The sequence below is a fragment of the Dermacentor albipictus genome, chromosome 3, assembly GCF_038994185.2.
Source record: "Dermacentor albipictus isolate Rhodes 1998 colony chromosome 3, USDA_Dalb.pri_finalv2, whole genome shotgun sequence".
Classification (NCBI taxonomy): domain Eukaryota; kingdom Metazoa; phylum Arthropoda; class Arachnida; order Ixodida; family Ixodidae; genus Dermacentor; species Dermacentor albipictus.
Window position 1 is genome coordinate 189,868,290 of NC_091823.1, and position 22,029 is coordinate 189,890,318.

The 22,029-nt window shown below is 45.6% G+C and overlaps 1 protein-coding gene and 1 long non-coding RNA gene across 5 annotated transcripts in view; one reads left to right on the top strand and one right to left on the bottom strand.

Annotated features, from left to right (window-relative positions):
- The window catches only part of LOC135908701 (uncharacterized), a 54,039-nt gene extending 41,078 nt beyond the window's left edge, over nucleotides 1-12,961 (top strand). Inside the window, exon 4 of the long non-coding RNA XR_010566391.1 lies at nucleotides 12,863-12,961. This is a non-coding gene — a long non-coding RNA (uncharacterized lncRNA). The remainder of the gene's footprint in view (nucleotides 1-12,862) is intronic.
- Tmtc3 (Transmembrane O-mannosyltransferase targeting cadherins 3) overlaps nucleotides 1-22,029 on the bottom strand; it is a 921,929-nt gene that overhangs the window by 270,949 nt on the left and 628,951 nt on the right. For all 4 annotated transcript variants that reach the window (XM_065440562.2, XM_065440560.2, XM_065440561.2 and 1 more), the window contains 2 exons: nucleotides 14,867-14,966; nucleotides 12,796-12,911 (listed from right to left, as the gene is read on the bottom strand). In XM_065440562.2, the coding sequence (XP_065296634.1) occupies nucleotides 12,796-12,911; nucleotides 14,867-14,966 (216 nt within the window). The remainder of the gene's footprint in view (nucleotides 1-12,795; nucleotides 12,912-14,866; nucleotides 14,967-22,029) is intronic.

Genomic DNA, 22,029 nt, shown 5'->3' on the forward strand with positions numbered 1-22,029 from the left:
AATTCTGGACGAAATCAAACGTAAACTTGTCGGAGACAATGCCCCCAAGGTTACCGATCCCCGAACGTACAAAGGTGAAGCAAACCTCACCCACGACAGCCCTTTCACGCTTCCTGAACTCCATGCCGCCCTTGCCAAATTGACCGTAACAGATCGCCAGAAAATGACAGGGTGACGAACAAGATCCTACGAAACCTCCCAGACAAGGCCCTAAATAGACTCCTCGAGTACATGAATAAGTGCTGGGAAAAAGGTGAGCTCCCGGCAGAATGTAAGCACGCAGAAGTCATTATGATCCCAAAACACAAGCCACTACAAATCAGCGAGCTACGGTCCATCTCCCTTACTTCCTGCGCTGAAAAGCTTCACGAACACAAGGTTCACGATCGCCTCACCACATACCTCGAAGATTTAGGACTCATGCCTGAGACAATGTTCGGCTTCCGACAGCTCTTCTCAGCACAATATATGCTACTACATCTCAAGGAAGACCTTTTGGACTACCTAGAACGCCACAAAAAGTTCTCTATTTTAACAATAGATGTAAAAGGAGCATTCGATAATGTGAAGCATGAAGCAATTCTCCAGAACCTCCAAGACACCAACTGCGGAATCCGGACCTACCAATGCGTACACAACTTCCTCAAAGGTCGCACGGCTACGGTGGGTATCGGCAACATCCGAAGCGACAGGTTCGAAATGCCCAACAAAGGTCAGTCATTTCACCTTTGCTGTTTAATCTTGCCATGATTAGGCTCCCGCAACAACTCTATGGCATCGAAGGTTTAGGATATGTAATATACGCCGACGACATAACGTTATGGGCAAAAGCACCCACAACCGGCCAACAGCAAACTACCCTCCAAGAGGCAATCGATCACATAGAACAGTACCTCTCAAGATGCGGTCTCCAGTGCGCCCCCGAAAAATCAGAGCTACTTATCCTCAAGGCAAGGACCCGGGGAAGATCACCAGCCTACGTCGCTCCAGATCCCAAGGTCAGACTCAATGGAATCGACATCCCTCAAGTTGGCTCCCTCGGCGTCCTTGGCCTCATAATACATAAAGATGGTTCTGGCGCAGCTACACTTCCGAAGCATCAGAAGACCCTAACAAAAGTAACCCATCTCATTCGGCGTATTTTTATATATTTATTTGAGTAACCTACGGGCCCGTTGGGGCATTACATAGGGGGGGGACGGAAAAGTTCAAGCATGAGTGAAATCTGTACAATGTAAATATATGAAGGCATTAGGAACCATAAAAAACATCTAGCAGAAGCAAACAAAAGAAAGAAAAACAGAAAGAAAGAAAGAAAGAAAGAAAGAAAGAAAGAAAGAAAGAAAGAAGAAAAGAACGAAAGAAACGGGTAACAAAGTTCATACAATGTTTAGTAGCGTGAAACACGCATAAGAATCTAAAATGCGATGCAAACAATCAGTACCCATCAGAACACGAGTTTAAGGATACAATAGAATAATTATTTAGGAAAACAGCCTACACGGATACATATCAGATGAAACGGAATGAATTTTATACAATGCCAAGCACTTGAAAACACTGTTTAAGTAAATATTCAAGGAAATGTGGGTTCGGACAGGTTGAGACACTCTAAAAAGGTTAGCAGTGCTGCATGATATGATGATGATTCCGTAAGCGACGCAATGTTTGCAGGTAGCGAGTTGCATTCGGCAATAGATAACCACCCAAAGAACAGGACTTAAAGAGCAAGAAACCATCCAATTAATCCAAGCACTCCTTCTAAGCCGGATCACGTATGGCACCCCGTATGTACTCATCAATAAAGCTGAAATTGAAGAACTCAACATCATCATCGGAAAAGCAATCAAGAGCGCAGTAGCACTTCCCAGTACGACCTCAACCACGACACTCCTCAAACTTGGCCTCCGTAACACCTGGGAAGAAATGAGAGAAGCGCACAGAGACAGCCAGCTGGAACGCCTTAAGCTGACTCAAAAAGGCAGAGGAGTACTTCGCAAACTCGCATACAGCGAAAACTTCATAGCAGACTCAGACGCGAAAGCCCGATTGCCGCCACTTATTTGTGACTCTATCTCAGTCGCTCCAATACCACGCAACATGCATGCAACATACCACAAAGACAGAAGACAAGCAAGAGTTAGAGCGTTCGGCAAGAAATACTCAAAGAACCGCTACACGAGATATACAGATGCGGCAAAATACCCAGGTAGAAGAGCATACGCAATCACCGTGACCAACAACCAAGGAAATGAGCTAGTCGCTGTCACCATACCGGCCACAAATCCAGAAACGGCGGAGGAAGTGGCCATCGTCCTCGGCATCGCCACATGCAAAGACACAGCAATTATCTTGAGCGACTCGCAAACGGCATATAGAAACCTACGACAAGGCTGAATTTCTGCCGCAGCATTGACGATTCTAAAGGAAATAACAAGGCGCCAAGAACTGCCCGAAACCTATGTCGCATAGACCCCAGGCCACGAACACCTGGCAGGAAACGAAGCAGCACATGCTGCCGCCCGAGTGCATACCAGCCGGGATTTCCTGCCGCACGGTCTCCGAAAAGCGACGAGTGTGGAGGACGTTCCCATCAACCACGCCACAATATTGCAACATTACCGACTGGAAAGAAGAGAATATCCTCTACCACATCCAAAATTCAGCAAGGAAGAAGCCACCGCCCTCCGCAGACTACAAACGAATACGTATGTCCATGGAATTATCATGCACCGGATGCACCCCACGAAATTCCGATACCTATGCCGATATAGGGAGGTACCAGATACCCTCCAACATATGGTGTTGGTGTGCCCACACCACGAGAACAACAATTAAGATGATGCCTCAGAACCACTACAAGCGATCGAAGAAACGTGGGAGGCAATGTTAAAGGCAGAGAGCCAAGAATATCAGCGAAGTCTGGTGGACTGGGCCAGGGCTGCGGCATTAGCCAATGGCTTTCTGGACTAAGAGAGCCGCCCACCTAGGGCGAAGAAAGAACACTTCCTCGCTGTTTCTCAATAAACGTTCATTCCTCCTCCTCCACGCGGGAATCCGCAGTAAGCTGAAGAACATTAATACTTAATAGATAGAAAAACAGAAACTGTTTATTCGGACGTTTTGCAAACCGCTCTGCAGCTTTCTAATTGGAACTTTTTTCCTAGCTTCGCTGCTTCAGAAGTTGCTTTATTAATCTTGACTAATCATCTAATTAGGCAAAATACAAACAATAGTGTGACACACTACATACAAAACTAAGCAACATGCATTTGGTCGCGTCGTCGAAGAGTGCATCGGCATATTTTTAAACTATGGCTACAGTTAGCTGAAACACCCTGTATAGTCTTCTACTGACTTCCTATTCTTCTATGTGCTTGAATTTGCAGTAAAACACGTTGTGAGGCTAGTTGGCGCATGCATAGCTTTCAGATGATGAATCGCCAACAGCGACCGCACATTAAAAAGGGAACAAAGACAGGGCAATGGCGCCTTGTCGTGTCTTTGTTCCTTCTTAGTGTGCTGTCACTGTTGACGCTTCATCTTCTGGAATGCTTGAATTTATTAGAGAATGAGTTTACATTCTACTTGACTTCACGAAAGCTGTGCGCGACCCATATATATCGATTTTCTGTGTCCCCTAGTGAAATTACATTAATTTTTTTCCAAGTGCCACTGAAAGTAAGGTATCTAGGCCCCCTCGGAACTTTGACAACATGCGCATTCGGGCCTGTATTCGCAGAAACTTACGTACACGTTTTCAAATTGAACGAATCTTACCAGCGAATGAGTGCTTAAATATTGCACCGTTATACGCTTTTCGATAGTAACACCACCTGAATTATTGCCAGCTCCGTAATGCAGGTGGCAATTAAAACCATAAACTTTAATTAACCTCTTTTCTTTTGGGCCAGCAGGTAATTCTGTTTGTTCCCACTCAAAGGCAAATTGCAGTCATAACTTCCGCTTCTTCGCACAAGGAAAATGCGAGAAAGTTTCAAGTTTTCTTCAGAGTCCAGTGTGTCTCCAAGCGGCAGCATTTGCTAACTCAGCTTCGAGCTGTATTTGAGTAAATTAAAGAAAGAAAGAGATAGCAGCAGAAAGGTGGCATATTTATTGTGGAAATCAAGCTTAGGAAAGGCATCCCTATTTTAATGCCTTGAGCTCGAACCGCCTCGCGGGCACCCGATCGTGAATGGTCGAAGCTGATCCTCGAGGTTGGAGCTGGGAATATTTTGCCTGACTCTTATAGAAGAATGTTCGGGTGCGTGAATTAAAGTTAGCTAATAACGTGGTTCAGTAAATACCGATAACGTCATGAGTAAGTCGGAAAAGAAATCCTTCGGTTCATTGTAATATTAAGTGGTGTCCAAATCCACGTCTGAGTGGCAGCTCTCACTAGAATTTTTTACGCAGATGTTGAGGCCAGTGTTGTGCTGCTTGCATGCGGCGGAGGTAATTTCGGAGCCGGAAATACGCGGACAGTTTTCGGAACCATTTACACCATCTATAAGGCGACTGCTGAACATTATAAAACTTTTTGGCTTTGTTTTTGGCTACTTTTCGCTCACGAAAAAATTGGATGTGGCTATTTTTGGTCTAAATTTGAGATAATTTGGCTATATTTTGCTGGGGACACCTGGCAACCCTGCTAACGAGACGTTCGTTTCAGCGATCGCCAGCCGTTTGGGCGCAGGTGCGAGTAAAGCGGGCACGAGACAGAAAAATACTGGGAACTCTGCCTAGGCCCTACGGAGGAGGTTTCTTAGCGCGTGTTGTAGGCGTGTGTCCCTAGGCGTGCCGGCATTGCGGAGTGGGGCCCAGTTTGTGTACGCTCGGACACTGGCTGCCGGCGCGGTAAAATAGATGAAGCAACGTGCACTGACGCCCGATTTGGCGACCACTGTATCGGACAGAATCAGAATAATCCGAAGACTGGGCTGGGGTGCGTTTGTCAGGCATTCTCAGATCATGAACAGCAGGTTGACATTATCTCTCAAAACAAAAGTGTATAACAGCTCAGTCTTACCAGTACTCGCCCACGGGGCAAAAACCTGGAGGCTTACGAAAAGGGTTCTACCTAAATTGAGGGCGACGCAACGAGCTATGGAAAGAATGTTGGGTATAACGTTAAGCGATAAGAAAAGGGCAGATTGGGTGAGGGAACAAACGCGAGTTAATGACACTTAGTTGAATTCAAGAAAAAGAAATGGGCATGGGCAGGGCCTGTAATGAGGAGGAAAGATAACCGATGACCATTAAGGGTTACGGACTGGACTCCAAAGAAGGGAAGCGTAGCAAGGGGCGGCAGAAAGTTACGTGGGCGGATGAAATTAAGTAGTTTGCAGGGACAACATGGCCCCAGTTAGTGCATGAGCGGGGTAGTTGGAGAAGTAATGGAGAGGCCTTTGCCCTACAGTTGGCGTAGCCAGGCTGCTGCTGCTGATGATGTCAGACAGACTGTCTCGTTCCTGCGGCGCTCATGCTAAGTCTGCCGTGGCGGATCACAGCTTTTTCGCCCCCATACGGCGATCTAGAAGGCAGAGCGCCTAGCAAGCCCGGTTGAACGGAAGTGGCTGAAAGGCCGCCGGTGTCGATGGCTCAGCACCAGCGCCGCAGGCGCGAGAAAGTCTGTCCGACGTAACTTCAGCGGCAGAGTTCTGACTGGCGTTGCAGAAGTCACGGTAGTGCTGAACTTTGCGCCGTAAGTAGGCGGCTGGACGTAATTATATTTATACAATCGTCTTTCTTACTAATTGTAACGACGCGTAATTATTTTGCATTATTGGCGGGCGCTTCCAGGACATCGAAGCGGGGACACCAAAGCGAGAACCCGGACTGGTCCATGGGTTAGGACTCGCCGAGGCCCCAAACCACGGGCCACGCCGCTCCCAGCTTTGATGCACCCGCTACCCCTTGGGTGCCCTGGATATCCTGCGCCGCCTGCCTTTATTAAAACCTCAGGTGATCTGTCCTGTGGCCTCCGTTTACCGGTTACACGTGGCCTCCTGGAGCAGTGCTTATAAAAAATCCAATCTAACGTCGGGAAGAAAAACGCGACCTATACAACTCCAGTCAGAACCTTAGCCCTTCAGACACAGCGATCACCGAATGATGCGACCAGTGCGTCAGCGCGCAGGTAACCAGTGGCGGAGCGTAAACAAACTCGACCGCACTCCGCAATGCCGGCATGTCTAGTGGAGAAACGCACACAATACGCGCTAAGAAACCTCCTCCGTAGCGCCTAGGAAGAGTCACATATTCAAGGAGCAAAGGCCCCCACATTTTTATCTCGCGCCTGCTGTTACTCGCACCTGCGTACAAACGGCTGGCGATCCCTGCAATGAACGTCTCGTCGTGTGTTGAGGCCGAAGCGTGCCAGGGGGTGTTCGCATAAAAAGATGCCTGTGTGCGACAGCGGACAGCCGATCTTATACACGCCTGGCAAGCGCAGACATCGACGGCGTCCTGGATGCGTCGTTTGGTGTCCCGGAGGCACCGCGAATAATGAGAAATAATGACACGTCATTAGAAATAGTAAAAAAAAAAAACACGATGGAATAAATATAAATACGTCCAGCCGCCAACTTGCGACGCTAAGTTCAGCACAGCCGCACCCAGCGAATTCTGCAACATCAGCCAGAACTTTGCCTTTGAAGGTACGTCGGACAGACTCTCGCGCCTGCGGCGCTGGTGCTGGGTCAGTCATCGTCACCGGCGGCCTTTCAGCTACTTGCGTTCAACCGCTGCTGCTTAGGCGCTCTGCTAAGCCCTCTAGATTTTCAATATATGCGGCCCAGGCTCTACTACAGTTGCTACTGCTCCCACAGAAACATCTGTGACGTTGTTTACAAGGTACATCTCCGTAAGGTGCGAGAAAGCCACGACTGACTTAGCCCGCTGCTTCAGCTACGGCACCGAGCCTGCAGCCAGCGTCCGAGCGTAAACTCGACCCACTCCGCAATGCCGGCACCCCTAGGGACAAAAGCCTACAAAGCGCCAAGGTTCCTCCGCAGTACCTAGGCAGAGTCATACATTCAAGAAGCAAAAGCCCCCGGATTCTCTCTCTCGCGCCCTCTCTTGCGCGCGCCTGTGCACAAACGACTGTCGATCCCTCAAATGAAGGTCTCGTTCGCACAACAAGTGCAATGAGCGGAGACGTGAATTTCCGAATTCGGTACGTACGGGACGGGAGAATAATAAACTTGTACTGCAGATTCCATTCTTCAGTTTTTATGCGTTTGTTCACACGCTACGCACCAAATGAAGTGCATTTACACGTTTGCTTCGTCCGCCTTTGCGAGTTGTCAGTGCTAGGAGGTGTTCGATCCCCACCAAACGACGAGGTCGTCACAATTGTATTTTGTTCAGTAGCACGCGAAAATCGGGTTTACGGAGTAGCTTGAACTATTTCAACCTCGGTAAGCGCAAATGACAAAACAGCAAAGCACCCGAAGTTTCAATGTTGTGCTGAAAGCCGTACCGTTCAGTTGCATTTTGTTGTCGGTTTTCAAGCGTGAATTTCCTGATGCAACTTGAAAGCTTATCTTACCTCTTATTAAACTTGACAGAGCAAAAGTGTAGGCTATCGTAATGAATTTGCTACGATAGCATTAAATCTGTGGCTTGAATAAAATATTACATGCACGTTACGTTGCACCTCTTCTCAGGAGAATTTTTTTTTTTCTTGCACAGAAACCAATAAACGCTGACTATGATGCGGACTTTGTATCCTTACTGCATCTGTATTAACACTTGCTTTGAAAGGTAATTAACTCTACAGCTAGTAGATTAAGTAAATTACTTGCATGCTATAGTGGCACAGTGACAACGTACCCTCCTGCACAATCATGTAGAACGCGTGCAACAATGCGAAAATCAGGCAAACGGCCTATTCTTGTAGGGATAAAACAGTATCAAACGACACGCTGAAGAAAAGTAAATCAATACTGTGCAGTTAAGTCAGCCAATTCGGCCAGTACAAGCAGTTCTTGCACGTTCACAACTGATCAAGTGTGCAGGAACATTCATGCTTTACATGTTTCTAATAAGTTCGAGATCACATATGTTAGTGTGTAAACCTATATAACGATACATGCTGAGATTACTCTTTATAAGTAATGAAATACCATGCTACTTGCAAGAACATATCACCCGAGGATTTTAGAACAAATTTTTGCATTTCAACTATACACAATATGTGGTTTATTCAATAAAGGACCACGAACTGGGCTTTTTTGCAATGACAAACTTATTCCAAATTTTACTTACATACAGGCAAGAAAAAATCTATAGACAAAAATATTGTTCTTCAATTTATTCACCTGCCACTGTGGCTACAGCATTCTGCTGCTAACACAAGGCGAGGGGTTGATTTGCCAGCCATGGAAGTCGCATTTCGATGGGAGTCATAGGTAAAAAAGAAAAGCCCTTGCCCTTAGATTTAGTTCACTACCTTTTATTGAACCCCTAAACTTCAATATACTATTGCATAGTGGGGCAAGCTTATGCAAAATCTAACACTAATAGAAAGCAAAGGGCAGAATTGTAAATCAACCATCTTTCGTGATAATTCGAGTGTGTAAATATTAATTGCATCAATATATATTGTTCAAGAGCACTGCACAAATAAGCATAATCAGGTATAGCAAGTACTCTGTCAGGAAGCTGGTTCTACAGATGTGTAAATATCAAGGCATGAATGCTCATACTACGCCGCACACATAGCACAAAGAAAACCTTTTTCAAGAGTTCTCTCTTTTGGAAGATATGAGTAGGCCATCAGCAGCAGAAACATTATTGCAGGACATTGCGTAACACCGCTTATGAAAGAATTAAGAGAGTGAAGAAGCTTTTAACAGCAGTACCTCATGCTACTGTAATAAGAGGAACGATGAGCAAAAACATTTCTGGTAGAGCACTTAAACAGTAACTTTCGGAAAAACAGAAAATTCCAGGTGAGAGTTGAAAGTACATTTCGCCCACCCACACCAACACAGGCATACTACAAGAAGCACTACAGCCTATGGTGGGAGTCTATGGGAAAGCTATCTTATACAGAAATTAAGAAAGATGCAACAAGCCCTCGACAACACTGCAGACTTTCTTGGCCAGTCTGGCCTCTCGCTTTCTGATAAGTCGGCTTACATCGACGTCGGAAAAAAGACTGGAATCAAGAACTACTCCAGATTGCACATTGTGCTCCGAAAAGCTGGAGAAACATACCCGCAAGTCAACATCCACAAATCCTCAGCTAGTGTAAGACCATGACAGCAGAGCCAGCATGTGGGTGAAACAATTATGCCATGCCTGGATGCAAATTCTACATCTGGGGAAAAGAATAATCTTGAAATCATGGGGGATGGACGAGTGGATACTATTGAAAATCGCAGATGCTGTGCTTGTGTCCAAGGTATGGTACGGCATGAATTACCAGCAGCACACAAAAAGACAACTCATCGAATACAGGCATCGGGTATCAACAGGTAATTCCGACTCTACCATGCTTGAAGTCCTCTATGAGAAAGAGCAAACGAACAAGCACCTAGACAGAGTAGAGTTGCAGCCGGCAGCACACATTCTTTGCCTCAAGAGTTTAGAACCTGGTCCCAAGATACTATGCCAGCTAGCATATGAGATGCAAGGATGACTACACCTCCCTTCAGAAACATCCTCAGGAGCACCTGAACTTGAAAAAAAAAAGAAAACAGGCCCATACCGTGAAATATGGGGGCAAACAATTAGGCCAGGAGACTATGCTACTGCCGAACACAGAGCGGATGTTGCTAATCATGAATATGCAAGCAAATATCAGGCACACATAGTACACTGATGTGGCAATAGCAGTGTAACAGTAGTATGACACTACATAAAACTAAACCCCATATAAGTGAGTACCATTCCAGGTCACCCTACACATAGAAAAGCTGAGCTGAAAGCAATCAAAGGAGCACTTGTAGTGAAGGTTACACCCTGCACAACACCCTGCATGGATTCACGAGAAACTGTCTGGGTCTGCACATCACACAAGGCTGTCAGGAAAATCAGAAGATTGACACGCAACTTGTAAGCACATGGCCAGAAATTAAATGACAGTATACATAGCCATGCACATATTCCAGGACACAAGCGGGCTATGAGCCCGACATAATAACTGAAAACTCCATGAGTTTGTGTGTATTCATTATTAACTAAAGTGCAACAGCGAACAGACAAGAATGAAGCGCTTTGTGTGTTCACTTCTTTCTTGTCCATCGTGTTCGTGTTGCACTATAGTTAATGGTTAATGAATGCATAAGGCTGCACGGGAGCAGAATGGTACCTCTGCCCAAGTGCCCGATTTCACATCCAACTCCGCACACACACACACACACACACACACACACACACACACACACACACACACACACACACACACACACACACACACACACACACACACACACACAAATGTTGCAAGAGTGCATAGCATGAAGCACTATCAACAGGATGACACTAGAGATGGATAAAGACTAACTTTCAACTGAGGTTCCTTTGTAACAATGTGGCGATTTATACAAATTACCAGCAAAAAAAAGGCGATGCGCAAAACGACTACAAGGTGAAAGCAGGAGCCAACGTTTTGACAAATGGACTTGTCTTCTTCAAGGTCCACGTGTGGAAACGTTGGCTCCTACTTTCACCTTGTTCTCGTGTTGTTCATCGTCTTGAATTTCCATCTCCTGCCTTCCCTGAGTTTTCCCCAGAAAAAGAAAGACATCTTTGAAGGATAGATGAAAATTGGTGCTTGATGCAGCCAAACATCAATAAAAATGCTGCAGAAACAAAATAGGGAAAAATTTAAAGTGCAGGAAAAAAATCATTACAATTGCCAACCCTGCATGCCAGCACCTTTCAAGAAACACTGTTGTTATTCCAATAGACAGACTGACAGCTTGCTTATGCAAGCACATTTTTCCATTTCCAGACACACATCAGTTTTTGCTTCTGCTTTTTGTGTAACTTCGATTTATTGCTTGTCAACCAGCACTTACTCGGCATATTCAATAAACTTTCATTTGTTAGTGCGCCTTGGTCTCTAGCAGAAAGGTGTTTATTCTTTTTTACAGTGAAACTGTATATGCCTAGGCAAAACACTCATGGTCCGATCCCAAAAACCCTAGTGTAGGGGGATGAGCCATTGTTTAGGGGGGTGTGAACCATTGCATTCGTCTTGCATGATGGACGGAGAAATTTCTTGTTGGGTAGACATAGAAATGCTTAGGCATTTCAAACGTACATTTATCTACGTATTATTGCAGGGAAGGTTCACAGAGGGGGACGGGGTTAAGACAAGATCATGATGCCATTATTATCTTGCAGCAAAGGTGTGGTGGGCCAATGGCTATACCGATAATGACGTCTTTTCTCTCTAGCAGCAGAGCGCGCGTGAAGCAGTTTCTCTCCGACTTCCCAATTGGTTCAAAAATGTGTCCATGCATTTAATTAAATGAAATGTGCAGCCCCGGTGTGTCACTTGTAACTACAGTGCATAACCGAGTCATAAACATTATGATCAACGCATTACAAAACACAAATGCGTAACATAATTAAGAAAGACTTTGATGGACTCGCTGGATTAACACAATGAACCACTCATTGCACTTTCCATGATGGTGATCTTGCAAAGTGCGATGTGTGGCAGTCCAAATATTCCATGTGATAAACCCAAGCCAAACGCGTGCACAACTTTATTTATTTAAAACAATATATGTAGAGACATGGCGGTGACACGGGCGATGAGTTTCCTATGCGCGTATAAAGCACAGAGATTGAACTCAGCGGTGTATTATTGAAATAAATTAATAGCCGTCACTTGCTCTAGACACGCAGACAGCTAAGTGCACGAGCAGCAGGGCTGCACGCGCATAAAACACGAACGCTGTTGTGAGTGCACAAAGGAGATACCAGCATTGCCGCAATTTCATTAATGCCAACCTGTGTTCTGCAGATTTAAGAGACGGTATATACGCATAAAAACACGCGAATACACGAGTCAGTGACCAATTGTGTCACCAAAACACGCATGAGATACCATCCTCAGAAGTATCCGTTTTGTTCGCGGCATTTTTTTTTTGCAAAATATACCTTCGCTCAACTAGGGACAACCTGTCCTTGCGCATAAACATAGTCAAAACCAGCTAGCTGTAGTGTGCCAGAACCCTGCTGGGAGAGCCACAAGACAGCGATCGTGTCCTGTTGTCATACAAAACTATCTCCGCGGTAACAATAAACACACGCCAATAAGCGTGTGTGTGGCCCTTGAGCGAGGTTTTGTGACCTTCACACTCTTAGGCAAAGTTACACCCTTTGGAGTGCCCCTTCTGCCACACAGCAATAATCGTTATCTGCCTTGATGCATTTCCTTTCTTGAAAACGCCGTGCCCGCTACATTCCTGTCGGGAATGCTATCAGGCTGATAACGCGCATGCCGTTCGTGACAGGAAAGTATGGGCTCGCCGCGTTAAAGAAAGGAAACGCATCAAGGCAGATGACGACAATCGTTGTGTGGCAGAAGGGGCACTCCAAAGGGTGTAACTTTGCCTAAGAGTGCACGACTCCAGGATAGCCCGAACGATGGAGCTGCGGAGCCAGTGGCTGCACGTGAGGTGTTTTGCGTGGTTCACGCTTGTGCCTCGCGTGTTTCAGCAGGTTTTGCATAGATATTCACTGAGCCGTTGCGGCGCTCAAAGTACTGGAGAGGCAAGCTCACGCAGCAGCATTCGATACATTGCTCTACTAATTGAGGGCACTGACCTCCTGAACGACGAATATCTCGTAGGTGAAGCAGACGGCAACCACGGTGATGCCTTGCTCCTTGCAGAGCGTCGCCACCACCACGAGAGCCACGCACGCCGCAAGAGGGCGCCACTCTGTGCGCGGAACAGAAAAGGACGTGCAGCAAGGGTCCGTTACACGTTCGCACCCAGCGGACTCTTATGCTAGCTCGAAGGAAACGGCCCTCACCATGTGGAGAAAGAAAAAATAAAGCATTGAAACACAGAGAGGTAAGCGCGCAAAGACAGGGCTTTTGGACGACGTCCGTTACCCAAATTTGTTTTAGTTGTAACAAGCCTCAGGTCATTGCTTATCCCTTTCGAGACGAATAAAAGGTCTAACAAGAAATTTCCCTGCATAAGTTCTGGAACGTATATAGTTGACACTCCTAAGTATAGTTACAGAAGCCATCTCGGCAGTTCTTAAATTTCGTGTACTGACGTCGCATAGCACAAAATTGACGCAAATCCCATTTAAAGTTTTGCAAATTTCTCGTGCAGGCACGACACTGCAATTACACTTTTCCTTCGGTTAGTTGCTTCCGGTCAATCACGGTTTCGGTGTTTCGTCTTTAGTTTCTTACGTATATGCAACCAGAGCTGGAACCAAAGACATAGGGCAGCGGTCTAAAAGCGGCTGAAAATTAGAATAAATTTTGGGGTTTCACATGCCTAAGTTGCGCGGCGAAGTCTGCTGGTGAGGCAGCGGGATTCGTTTCGGCCACCCTGGGTTCTGTGACGTGCATCCACTGCGCGGGGGCACGAGCGTGCTCCGCCTCCCCCCCCCCCCCCCCCCACCGGAATGCGGCCGCGATTGAAGCCGGAGCTCAGCAGCGCAACGTCACTACGGAGGGTCAGCAGCAGTGGCAGCAAGCTTATGGTTGAAAGTGCGTTGCATTTTAAGCGGACAGTTCTCCAATGGGTTTGAAAAGTCCAGCAGATTTGCGCGACGTTGTAGAATCACGGCCCAATTTCCAGCGACAGTGCCTCTTTCGAGTAGTTACCTTAAGTTGAAGGCAATGACACCGCTAACCTTAAAACGGGGAACGCATAGGACTGAGTCACCGGGAAGAAGACATCGGATGTGGTCCAGAAAACGGCTAGGTAGATTGTGCAGAGGGTCTCCTCCACACTGGCTCCGCCATTAAAAACCGTCTATATATACATACAGTCTTATTCCTTCCCGTAACAATATTCACGTATGTTTCTTCTACACTCTTAGACACCCCAATGCGTTCAAGATTGCTCGTATATCTGTTGATTCGAACGTGTCTTGGTAATCTGTTAACGCCATATAGAGAGGGTAGCATATTTTTCAATGACCTAATTGATGTCATGTATTTTATCCGTTGGATGCGCTGCTGCCGTCGCCGATTTTGTATCTGTGGTTTAGTGACGGCCTCTTCACACTACATGGTTGCTTCTTGAGCCACGTGATCGCGATCGGCAAATGGGCGAGCGAACCACGTATGGAAAACAAACGCGCAAGTGTGCTTTCTCTGGGAACATACACAGGAACTCTTACATTGCGGTGACCTCAACGATCACTCCAACCAATCCTGGCGCTCCACCTTTTTGATTGTATCTGATCCTCTCCTCATTCCTTCTCTCAGTGCGGTGTCCGCCGGTGAAACACATGGCTTAAGCCGCCGACTGCAATTATCACGTGAGTTACAATGACACACGATTCGTTAGACAAAGCCAACATCACACTTACACGCTTATGTCAAGGACCAGCCTGAAAGAGCTCTAAACCACTTTTTTATTGCATTTGATATGCATTCAGAAAGCACGACACTATGAAGTTAGACCCTTTCAGATGGCTGACGTAAGCATTGCTATTTTAATTTTTTATCCTTTTCTAACGGCGAGTTGCGACTGTGAGCGTTTCATGTTTCACCGTATTTGTAATCGTCTACCGCATCTACTTGTTTCGTAGAAATGTGAAAGCTTTCAAACTCGACAACATTTCCGTCTGCCTCGCTTAGAAGGCGCCGGTCTTTGCAGTGTTAACAGAAAAAGCAGCAAGTCTTAAAGGTCGGTGCTCATACCAGTGCGTTTGGAGCTGTCGATGGCTCTGTTGTAGGCCAGAAAGGCGAGCAGGAAGAAAACAGACGAGAGGGACTCGGCTCGGCCAACCACGCCAGTCACCTGCACGGAAAGAGTGAGAAGTCGAGTTTCGACACGCGTCTCACCAGAAACAAAACTCCCACATATGGTTTATTTCAACGAGCATGAAATTTCCAGGGGGTTTCCTTGTCGGTAAAAAAAGACCCATCTTCACTAAGGTATATGTACCCATGGTAGCGAAACTTAGACAGAAACCCCTACGTCGTGCAATGGCGGCTTGGATGGATCGATGGAAGGATGGATGTATAGGGCTGAACTCTCTAAACCGAGCGGCGGCTCGCCCCACCTAGCCATAACTAGCATAATATATTAACGCGATAGCGTTAAGGCGCTCGTGTCGCAGAAAAGCCGGTGTCGTCGGCGTCCGCGGCGTTGACCGTGAGCGATAAATCACGGCAGGCACTTCATAAATAAAAAGCAACTTCCAAGATGGGCTGAATGGGAATCGAACCAGGGTCTCCTGAGTGTGAGACGGAGACGCTACCACTCAGCCACGAGTTCGCTGCTTGAAAGCGGTACAAACGCGCTTCTAGTGAACGCGGTGTTGCCTTAAAAACGTGCCGTAGATAGTTATACTGCGGTGTATATCGGTAATTATGAGCATGTAATTTACAGAAGTCGCATTTACACGAGTAGCGAAGTACGTTTCCGCTACATTTCTTCTGCGCTTAGCGCACACGCAGAGCCATCTTGCGGCAAACACAGAAGACCCCCTCCTCTCAATGTACGGCGCTGCCCCGACAGGTGGCACGCCATGCGCGCATTGGGGCTGTGCGCGGACCGGCCCCGACTACCTCTCCCCTGACGACGCTTCGCCGTGCTCTCACGCGGGTTGCAGAATCAAGCGCCGTTCCTTTCTTTAGATTACTATCTATCTATCTGCCCATGCCGATAACGACATTTGGCTGGCGTAGATCGTTTCCCCCTCCGAGACACCGAGTTCTTTGGTTCGTTCCGTTTGCTCAGGCGCACGTTTCGTACTGAGTATTAATGTACGGGTCAGCGCGGCAGTCGCCGTCTTCGATGCAGAACTGCCGGCGTTCATGTTCGCGGCTGCCGTCTTGCATTTCCCATACACGCTCGCGCGCTGCGTATACGCTCCGCTGGGGAGTGCTTTCCAGCGGGCGTAAACGCTGCTCCGTAAAACCGATGGCCGCCTCAGCGTGGTGCGCATGCGCAGTCGCGTCTCCGCTCGCCCGCTCCGCTCCGCTGGCCGTAAACCCGCTGGGCTAAAACTCTCTATTGCAGCGCCGAAGGCTGCGTTGCTCGACGCTCTCCGTGTGATAGGTGCCCGCAAAGTCCGATGCGCGGCGCCTAGTAAGTGATCCCTGCGCCGTAGCGCGTTGTCTTACACCCCTTGGCGGGTCGATGGGAACGATGTCGCGTTCCACTCTTGAAGGCGAAGCTTAAGCGTCCTCCAATTTTTTGTACTTAGTGAAGCACGAAATTTCACTTTTGCCTCGATTTAGCCGCAAACCAGATGACTTCCCTCTGGTTATTTATACCCGCTTGAAGTCTATTTTGCCTACACTGTCCCTAAACCCCAATGCTTAGCAAAATCAGACCCGTTGCTTTGAACTGTAGGACAAAGCCTCTTACACATGAGGCTTACGGACTTGTGGCTTGTAGGCGCCGCAGCGCTACCTACGTTTCGCGCAACTAACTTTTCATTGGGGAAGAAAAGTGTTGACCATTTGACGTTTGTTGCGCTCACATTTACTACCTACACAGAGGACATAACAGTATAAATGAAGCGTACGTGAGAACAATGGCCACTACGTCGTGTCATAATCCAACACGAATTGCTAGCTGATCAATCTGTATTTGCAGCCCACATTCTTTAACAGGAGCAATTACACCGGTGCGCATTGAAGTTTTGCGTGAATACAGAGCAGGGTGCTCACCTATATTTTGAACTAAGTACTGCTTGCATGGGCACGTGTACTAAAGCACATCTATCATTAATGCGCAAGTATTCTAAGCCCAATGAAGTCGAAAATCAGGCGAGCGTCCGGCGTTAAGAGGAAGCTTTAGCTTGGGTTCTCCTATATAAATACATGAAAAAGGAGAATTCGTTTTTCTCGGCAACCACGGCACCAAATTTGACGAGGTTTGTTGCATTTAAAAGAACAGCTTAAAAACGAGTGACTGTTGGTTTCGAATTTTTTAGTTAGGTCGTCAACTTTTTATTAAAAATTGGTAAAAATCAAAACTTTTCAAAAAACAAAACTATCACGTTTACACCTATGTAACTCAGCAATAAAGAACGATATCACATTTATGTTAATTGCATCTAATAGTAGATCTAAAGCGGTCAAAATTAGTATGTTAACATGAATCTCAAAAATTTAGTAATATGGAAATACAGCTTTTGCAGAACCCTTGTACAGTACGTAACAAATTCACGTAATATATAAATCAACATAAAAAATTTGTCCGCTTTTAATGATCTAACACATGTAGTTTACAGAACCGCGATACCTGTTCTTGATGCAGAGCTATTGATTTGTAAACTTCGTAGTTCCATTTTTTTAAAACTTTCGAATTTTTGAAAATTCCTTTAACAAAATTCTGCTTCCAACAATCACTAGAAGTTCACTTTCTCTCTCAAATGCAACACATTTCATTGAAATCGGTCCAGGGGTTATCTAAGAAAAGCGTTTTTACGTTTTACATGAATTTGAATAGGGCGCGTCGGAGTTGGGCCCGAGCTTCCTCTTCACATCCGATGGCACCGAAATCGACGCGACCGAGCGATGACGTCACGTTCCCGGTGCTGGACCTGCTGCGGCTCGCACTGCGAAATCCCACGGCGAACAGCCACGGCGTCGGGCGGACGCCCACAGACAAAACATTGACTTTCCCCAGTTAGAAAACTTAGCTGACCCACGTTCAAAACCGATCTGGCTCATCCTAGAACTGACTTCGCCCACCTTCAAATTGACTTCGCCCAATTAAAGCATGACCAAGTGAAAAGTATCATACGGAAGAGCCACATTGTTTTCGCATTCAATGCACATAAGTAGACTCAAGTGCCTTTGTAATTTTTGTCGGTGACAAGATAAAATCAACGCTTATAGAAATAATTCTCAAAAGTTGTACTTTGATACTAACACAGCACCCGTGCCACACGTAGTTTTTCTCTGCTACGGAATACGCTACTAAACCATAGTATTTAGTGAAAAGGCAGCTAAAAAGTAAAGTTTCTGATTAAATTGTATAAAGTTCATATTATATACATTGCCCTTACTTTTATGGGTACGCATAAGACAGCTTTCACCAGTTTTGACGACATTACAGTGTTACGACACTGCCGTTTGGCGACACTACAGTGTCGGGATCCAGAGTTGGCGTTGTACAGGAACCTTCAACATTTCTGCGTATTTGCGCCATTCCTCGTGCCGATGTAGAAATTTGTGCTACCACAGTGCTGTGCTCAAAGGTCTTTTAATTATTCCTTCATGGCCGTCAACAAAAAACGGCAAGGCAAAATGTATTTTGGCTTGTGAAGCGAAAACTTTGAGTTATCTTAATAATATTATTTGGGGTTTTACGTGCCAAAACCACTTTCTGATTATGAGGCACACCGTAGTGGAGGACTCCGGAAATTTTGACCACCTGGGGTTCTTTAACGTGCACCTAAATGTAAGCACACGGGTGTTTTCGCATTTCGCCCCCATCGAAATGCGGCCGCCGTGGCCGGGATTCGATCCCGCGACCTCGTGCTCAGCAGCCCAACACCATAGCCACTGAGCAACCACGGCGGGTGTTGAGTTATCTTGATTTGTGTATGCAAATAAAGCAATAGCGACATTTTACCCAAATTTCTCGCGTCAGCTTCTCTTCTCAAAGCTGCTACTCACATCATTTCCAGAACGTGCGTGCTGACGCCTGATACTTCCCCCAATTTCTTTTCAACACAGGCAACGAAGCATGCAGAAATTCGTAGTGATACTGCAATGTGTCCCCCTTTCAAGTGGTGTGCTTTCCACTTGTGCAAAATGTAATTATTAGAAATCTCCTACAATGTGATGATGGCATGGTACTGTTTACAGAAAACTATCAACATGGTCCTCGGCGGGTCAAAATACGTTGTTGCGGGTCGAACCTTGCATGTATACAATGCACTCACATCTACAAGCGCAGCATACTATGTATTTCATCAACTATTTTGTGTTTTGCACATTTAATCCTAGAATTTCCAAGCTTGTCCCAGCTTTTGTGCATCGTGCTTTTTATATTAACTGCTGCAAGCTGCCTTGTGTAAATGACTTGTGGTGTAAAACAGTACGGCGGCAAAGGTGATTTATACGCTGTCATTCGGACTGCCCTTGAATATTAAAAATATAGAATTTGAGACGAAATGTTGATTTCTGCTGAACAAGATTTATAGTAATCGCAAAAGAATTTCCGCAATAATCGTTAGTATGAATATATTTGACTGATCAGCATGTAAATAACCAATCGTGGCTAACGGCAGAGCTGGTCAATCAGCACTCTATATGCGTTTGCTGTAATCATTCTGACACAGAATAGTTCGAAAAACTTACAGTGCAAACATGCCATAAAATGTATTGCTGTTAAAGTTGAGACATTTCTTTACTGAATTTTGTTGCCGGTACAGCAGAAACAACAACTGAAACAGCCACGCACTTTATAGCAGATTCTGACTTCCAATTTCTCCAATCTGGTGCTAGGCATAATTTATAGCAAATTGGTACGCTTTCAGTACTGGCTGCCTTCAATATGCAATGACATGTCCCCGAAAGAAATGAAATAAGTTCATTAGTAAAATTTCCTATGCCAAGTTTCCTTCTCACTGATTTCATGCTGCGCCCATTTTACTGCTTCCTCAGACTTTCTGATGCTACAATTTCTAATATCCCTTATTTTCTCCTTGTTGATCAGTTTTGACAGTTCCACGAATTTTATCTGATTTCTTGAGTCGGACACTTTCACTGTTTCTCACTTCTTTATTAGGGCGTTCGCTAATTAGGAGAGCTTGTCTACTGGTTGCCTTGGTGCTTTACCTCCCATTCAATTGCTGCTTCTGAAGTCAGCCTATGTACGGTTTGATTTATTACCCCTATGTCATCTTCACCTCTACATTCTAAAGCTGCATATTTGTTTGCAAATATCAGCCTGAATTGGCCTGCTTTTACCCTTACTGCGTCTAGGTTGACCTGTTTCTTCTTGACCAATTTTACTCTTTATCTCTTCAAATTGAGGAGAATACCAGACCTTACTAACCTATGATCACTGTATTTTACCCTACCTAACACTTCTACATCCTGCATTATGCTGGGATCAGCAGAAAGTATGAAGTCAATTTCATATCTTGTTTCACTATTAGGGATTTTCCAAGTCTTTTTCTCGATAGATCAGTGCCTTAAATGCCTATATCTTCGGAAGCAGGTATCATGATTGCGTTGGTAACTGAAAGCTGTTGAGATTCGACCGATCTTTTCAAATAGAATTTTTTGTAAAGTACCGCTCAATTAGGTACGCTAGTGCATTGAGGTGAAGTTTGACGGATAGCCGAAAAGTCAGTGCGCTGAATTCATGGGCATGCGCAGAAGGGCGCTCGGGTGAGGATTTGCAAGACTGTATGCCTATACGAAATGTTGGGAAAACACGGGGAATGCGGGGGATGGAAATTCAAGACGATCAGCAAAACGTGAACAAGGTGAATGCAGGAGCCAACGTTTCGACAAGTGGACTTGTCTTCTTCAAGGAAGACAAGTCCAATTGTCGAAGCGTTGGCTCCTACATTCACCTTGTTCACGTTTTGCTCATCATATACGAAATGTTAGAATACAAAAATGGCTACGTGCACCAGTTCTAAAGATTACTAAATAACTTTTCATTTAAGGCTAAAAAAATTGTGAGAATATGCCCCTTTATTAAATATTACGTGAGTAAAGGTTCCAACTTTATTTCTTATTCATAGGTAAACATATTTGTGAGAATATGCGCCTGTATTAAAGGTTACTTAGATAAACGTTACAATGCTATTTTTATTTACAGGTGCATAAAATTGAGAGAATATGCCCCTTTATTAAACGTTACCGTGCTAAGAGTGTAGGTATGTACCACTTCCCTCTGTAGTTCCACTGGCCCAGATGATACCGCAGATAAATAAATAAGTAATCACACCAACATATTACAATCTTGGCGGTGCACCATCCAAAGATACATCAGACAGCATTTGTGCATCCATGCGTGGCGATAAATGATCAATAGCAGCAGAACTTTCATTGGCATGTCATATTTCTATAAACTAACGCTGACAAGATCTCTGTATTTAAAGACAGAACGGCATTTGCGAACGTTAGCATTGGCAACGTTACTCCTTCCCAAATTCCTCGCACCACCTCATATTTATTGTAACCGCGATGTGCTCTATTTTTTTATAGCTGAGTTCTGCTTCCCCTTCATCGGCATTGGTAGAAATATTTCCTGCGCTTAAGTATGCGCACAGGCATTCACACTGACTGACTATGGGTACGGCTTGCTGTCGAATCGATGCCGCGCGTTTACTCGTTTCTTCGCATTTGCACACTTTCCAATATGAGCCTTCTGGCATGCAGTAAGCAGATTAAGAAGGCAAGGAGTGCCTGCACAGCATTAATCACCGCTTCGACCTGGCGCTCTTCGATATCGGTGGATCCTGGCATCAGTAAATACGATTTCCGCCGCACACTGCGCACACATGGCACACGACCTATGTACCCAAACCACCCTTTGCAACAAAGGTGCATGCTGCGCGTACGATGTCAATCTGTAAGCTATTTTATATCGAATTTCGCAAATGCTTCAACAGAGCTAGGCGCAACTATGCGGGCTATAACTTGGGGCTGGTCGGAAGGAAGCGAGCAGAAACAGCGCCAGACAACAACGTGTCGCGGCTGAGACCGACGACTTTCAGCCGATATTTTTACTGCGCACGCAGCAATATGCAGGATGTCCCAGTTAACTTCAGCCAGAGTTACTTAAAAGATAGAAACTACCTAATCGGACATTTTGCAAAACGCTCTACCAATTTTTTACTGAAATCGTTTGCCTAACCTCGTTGCTTCTGAAG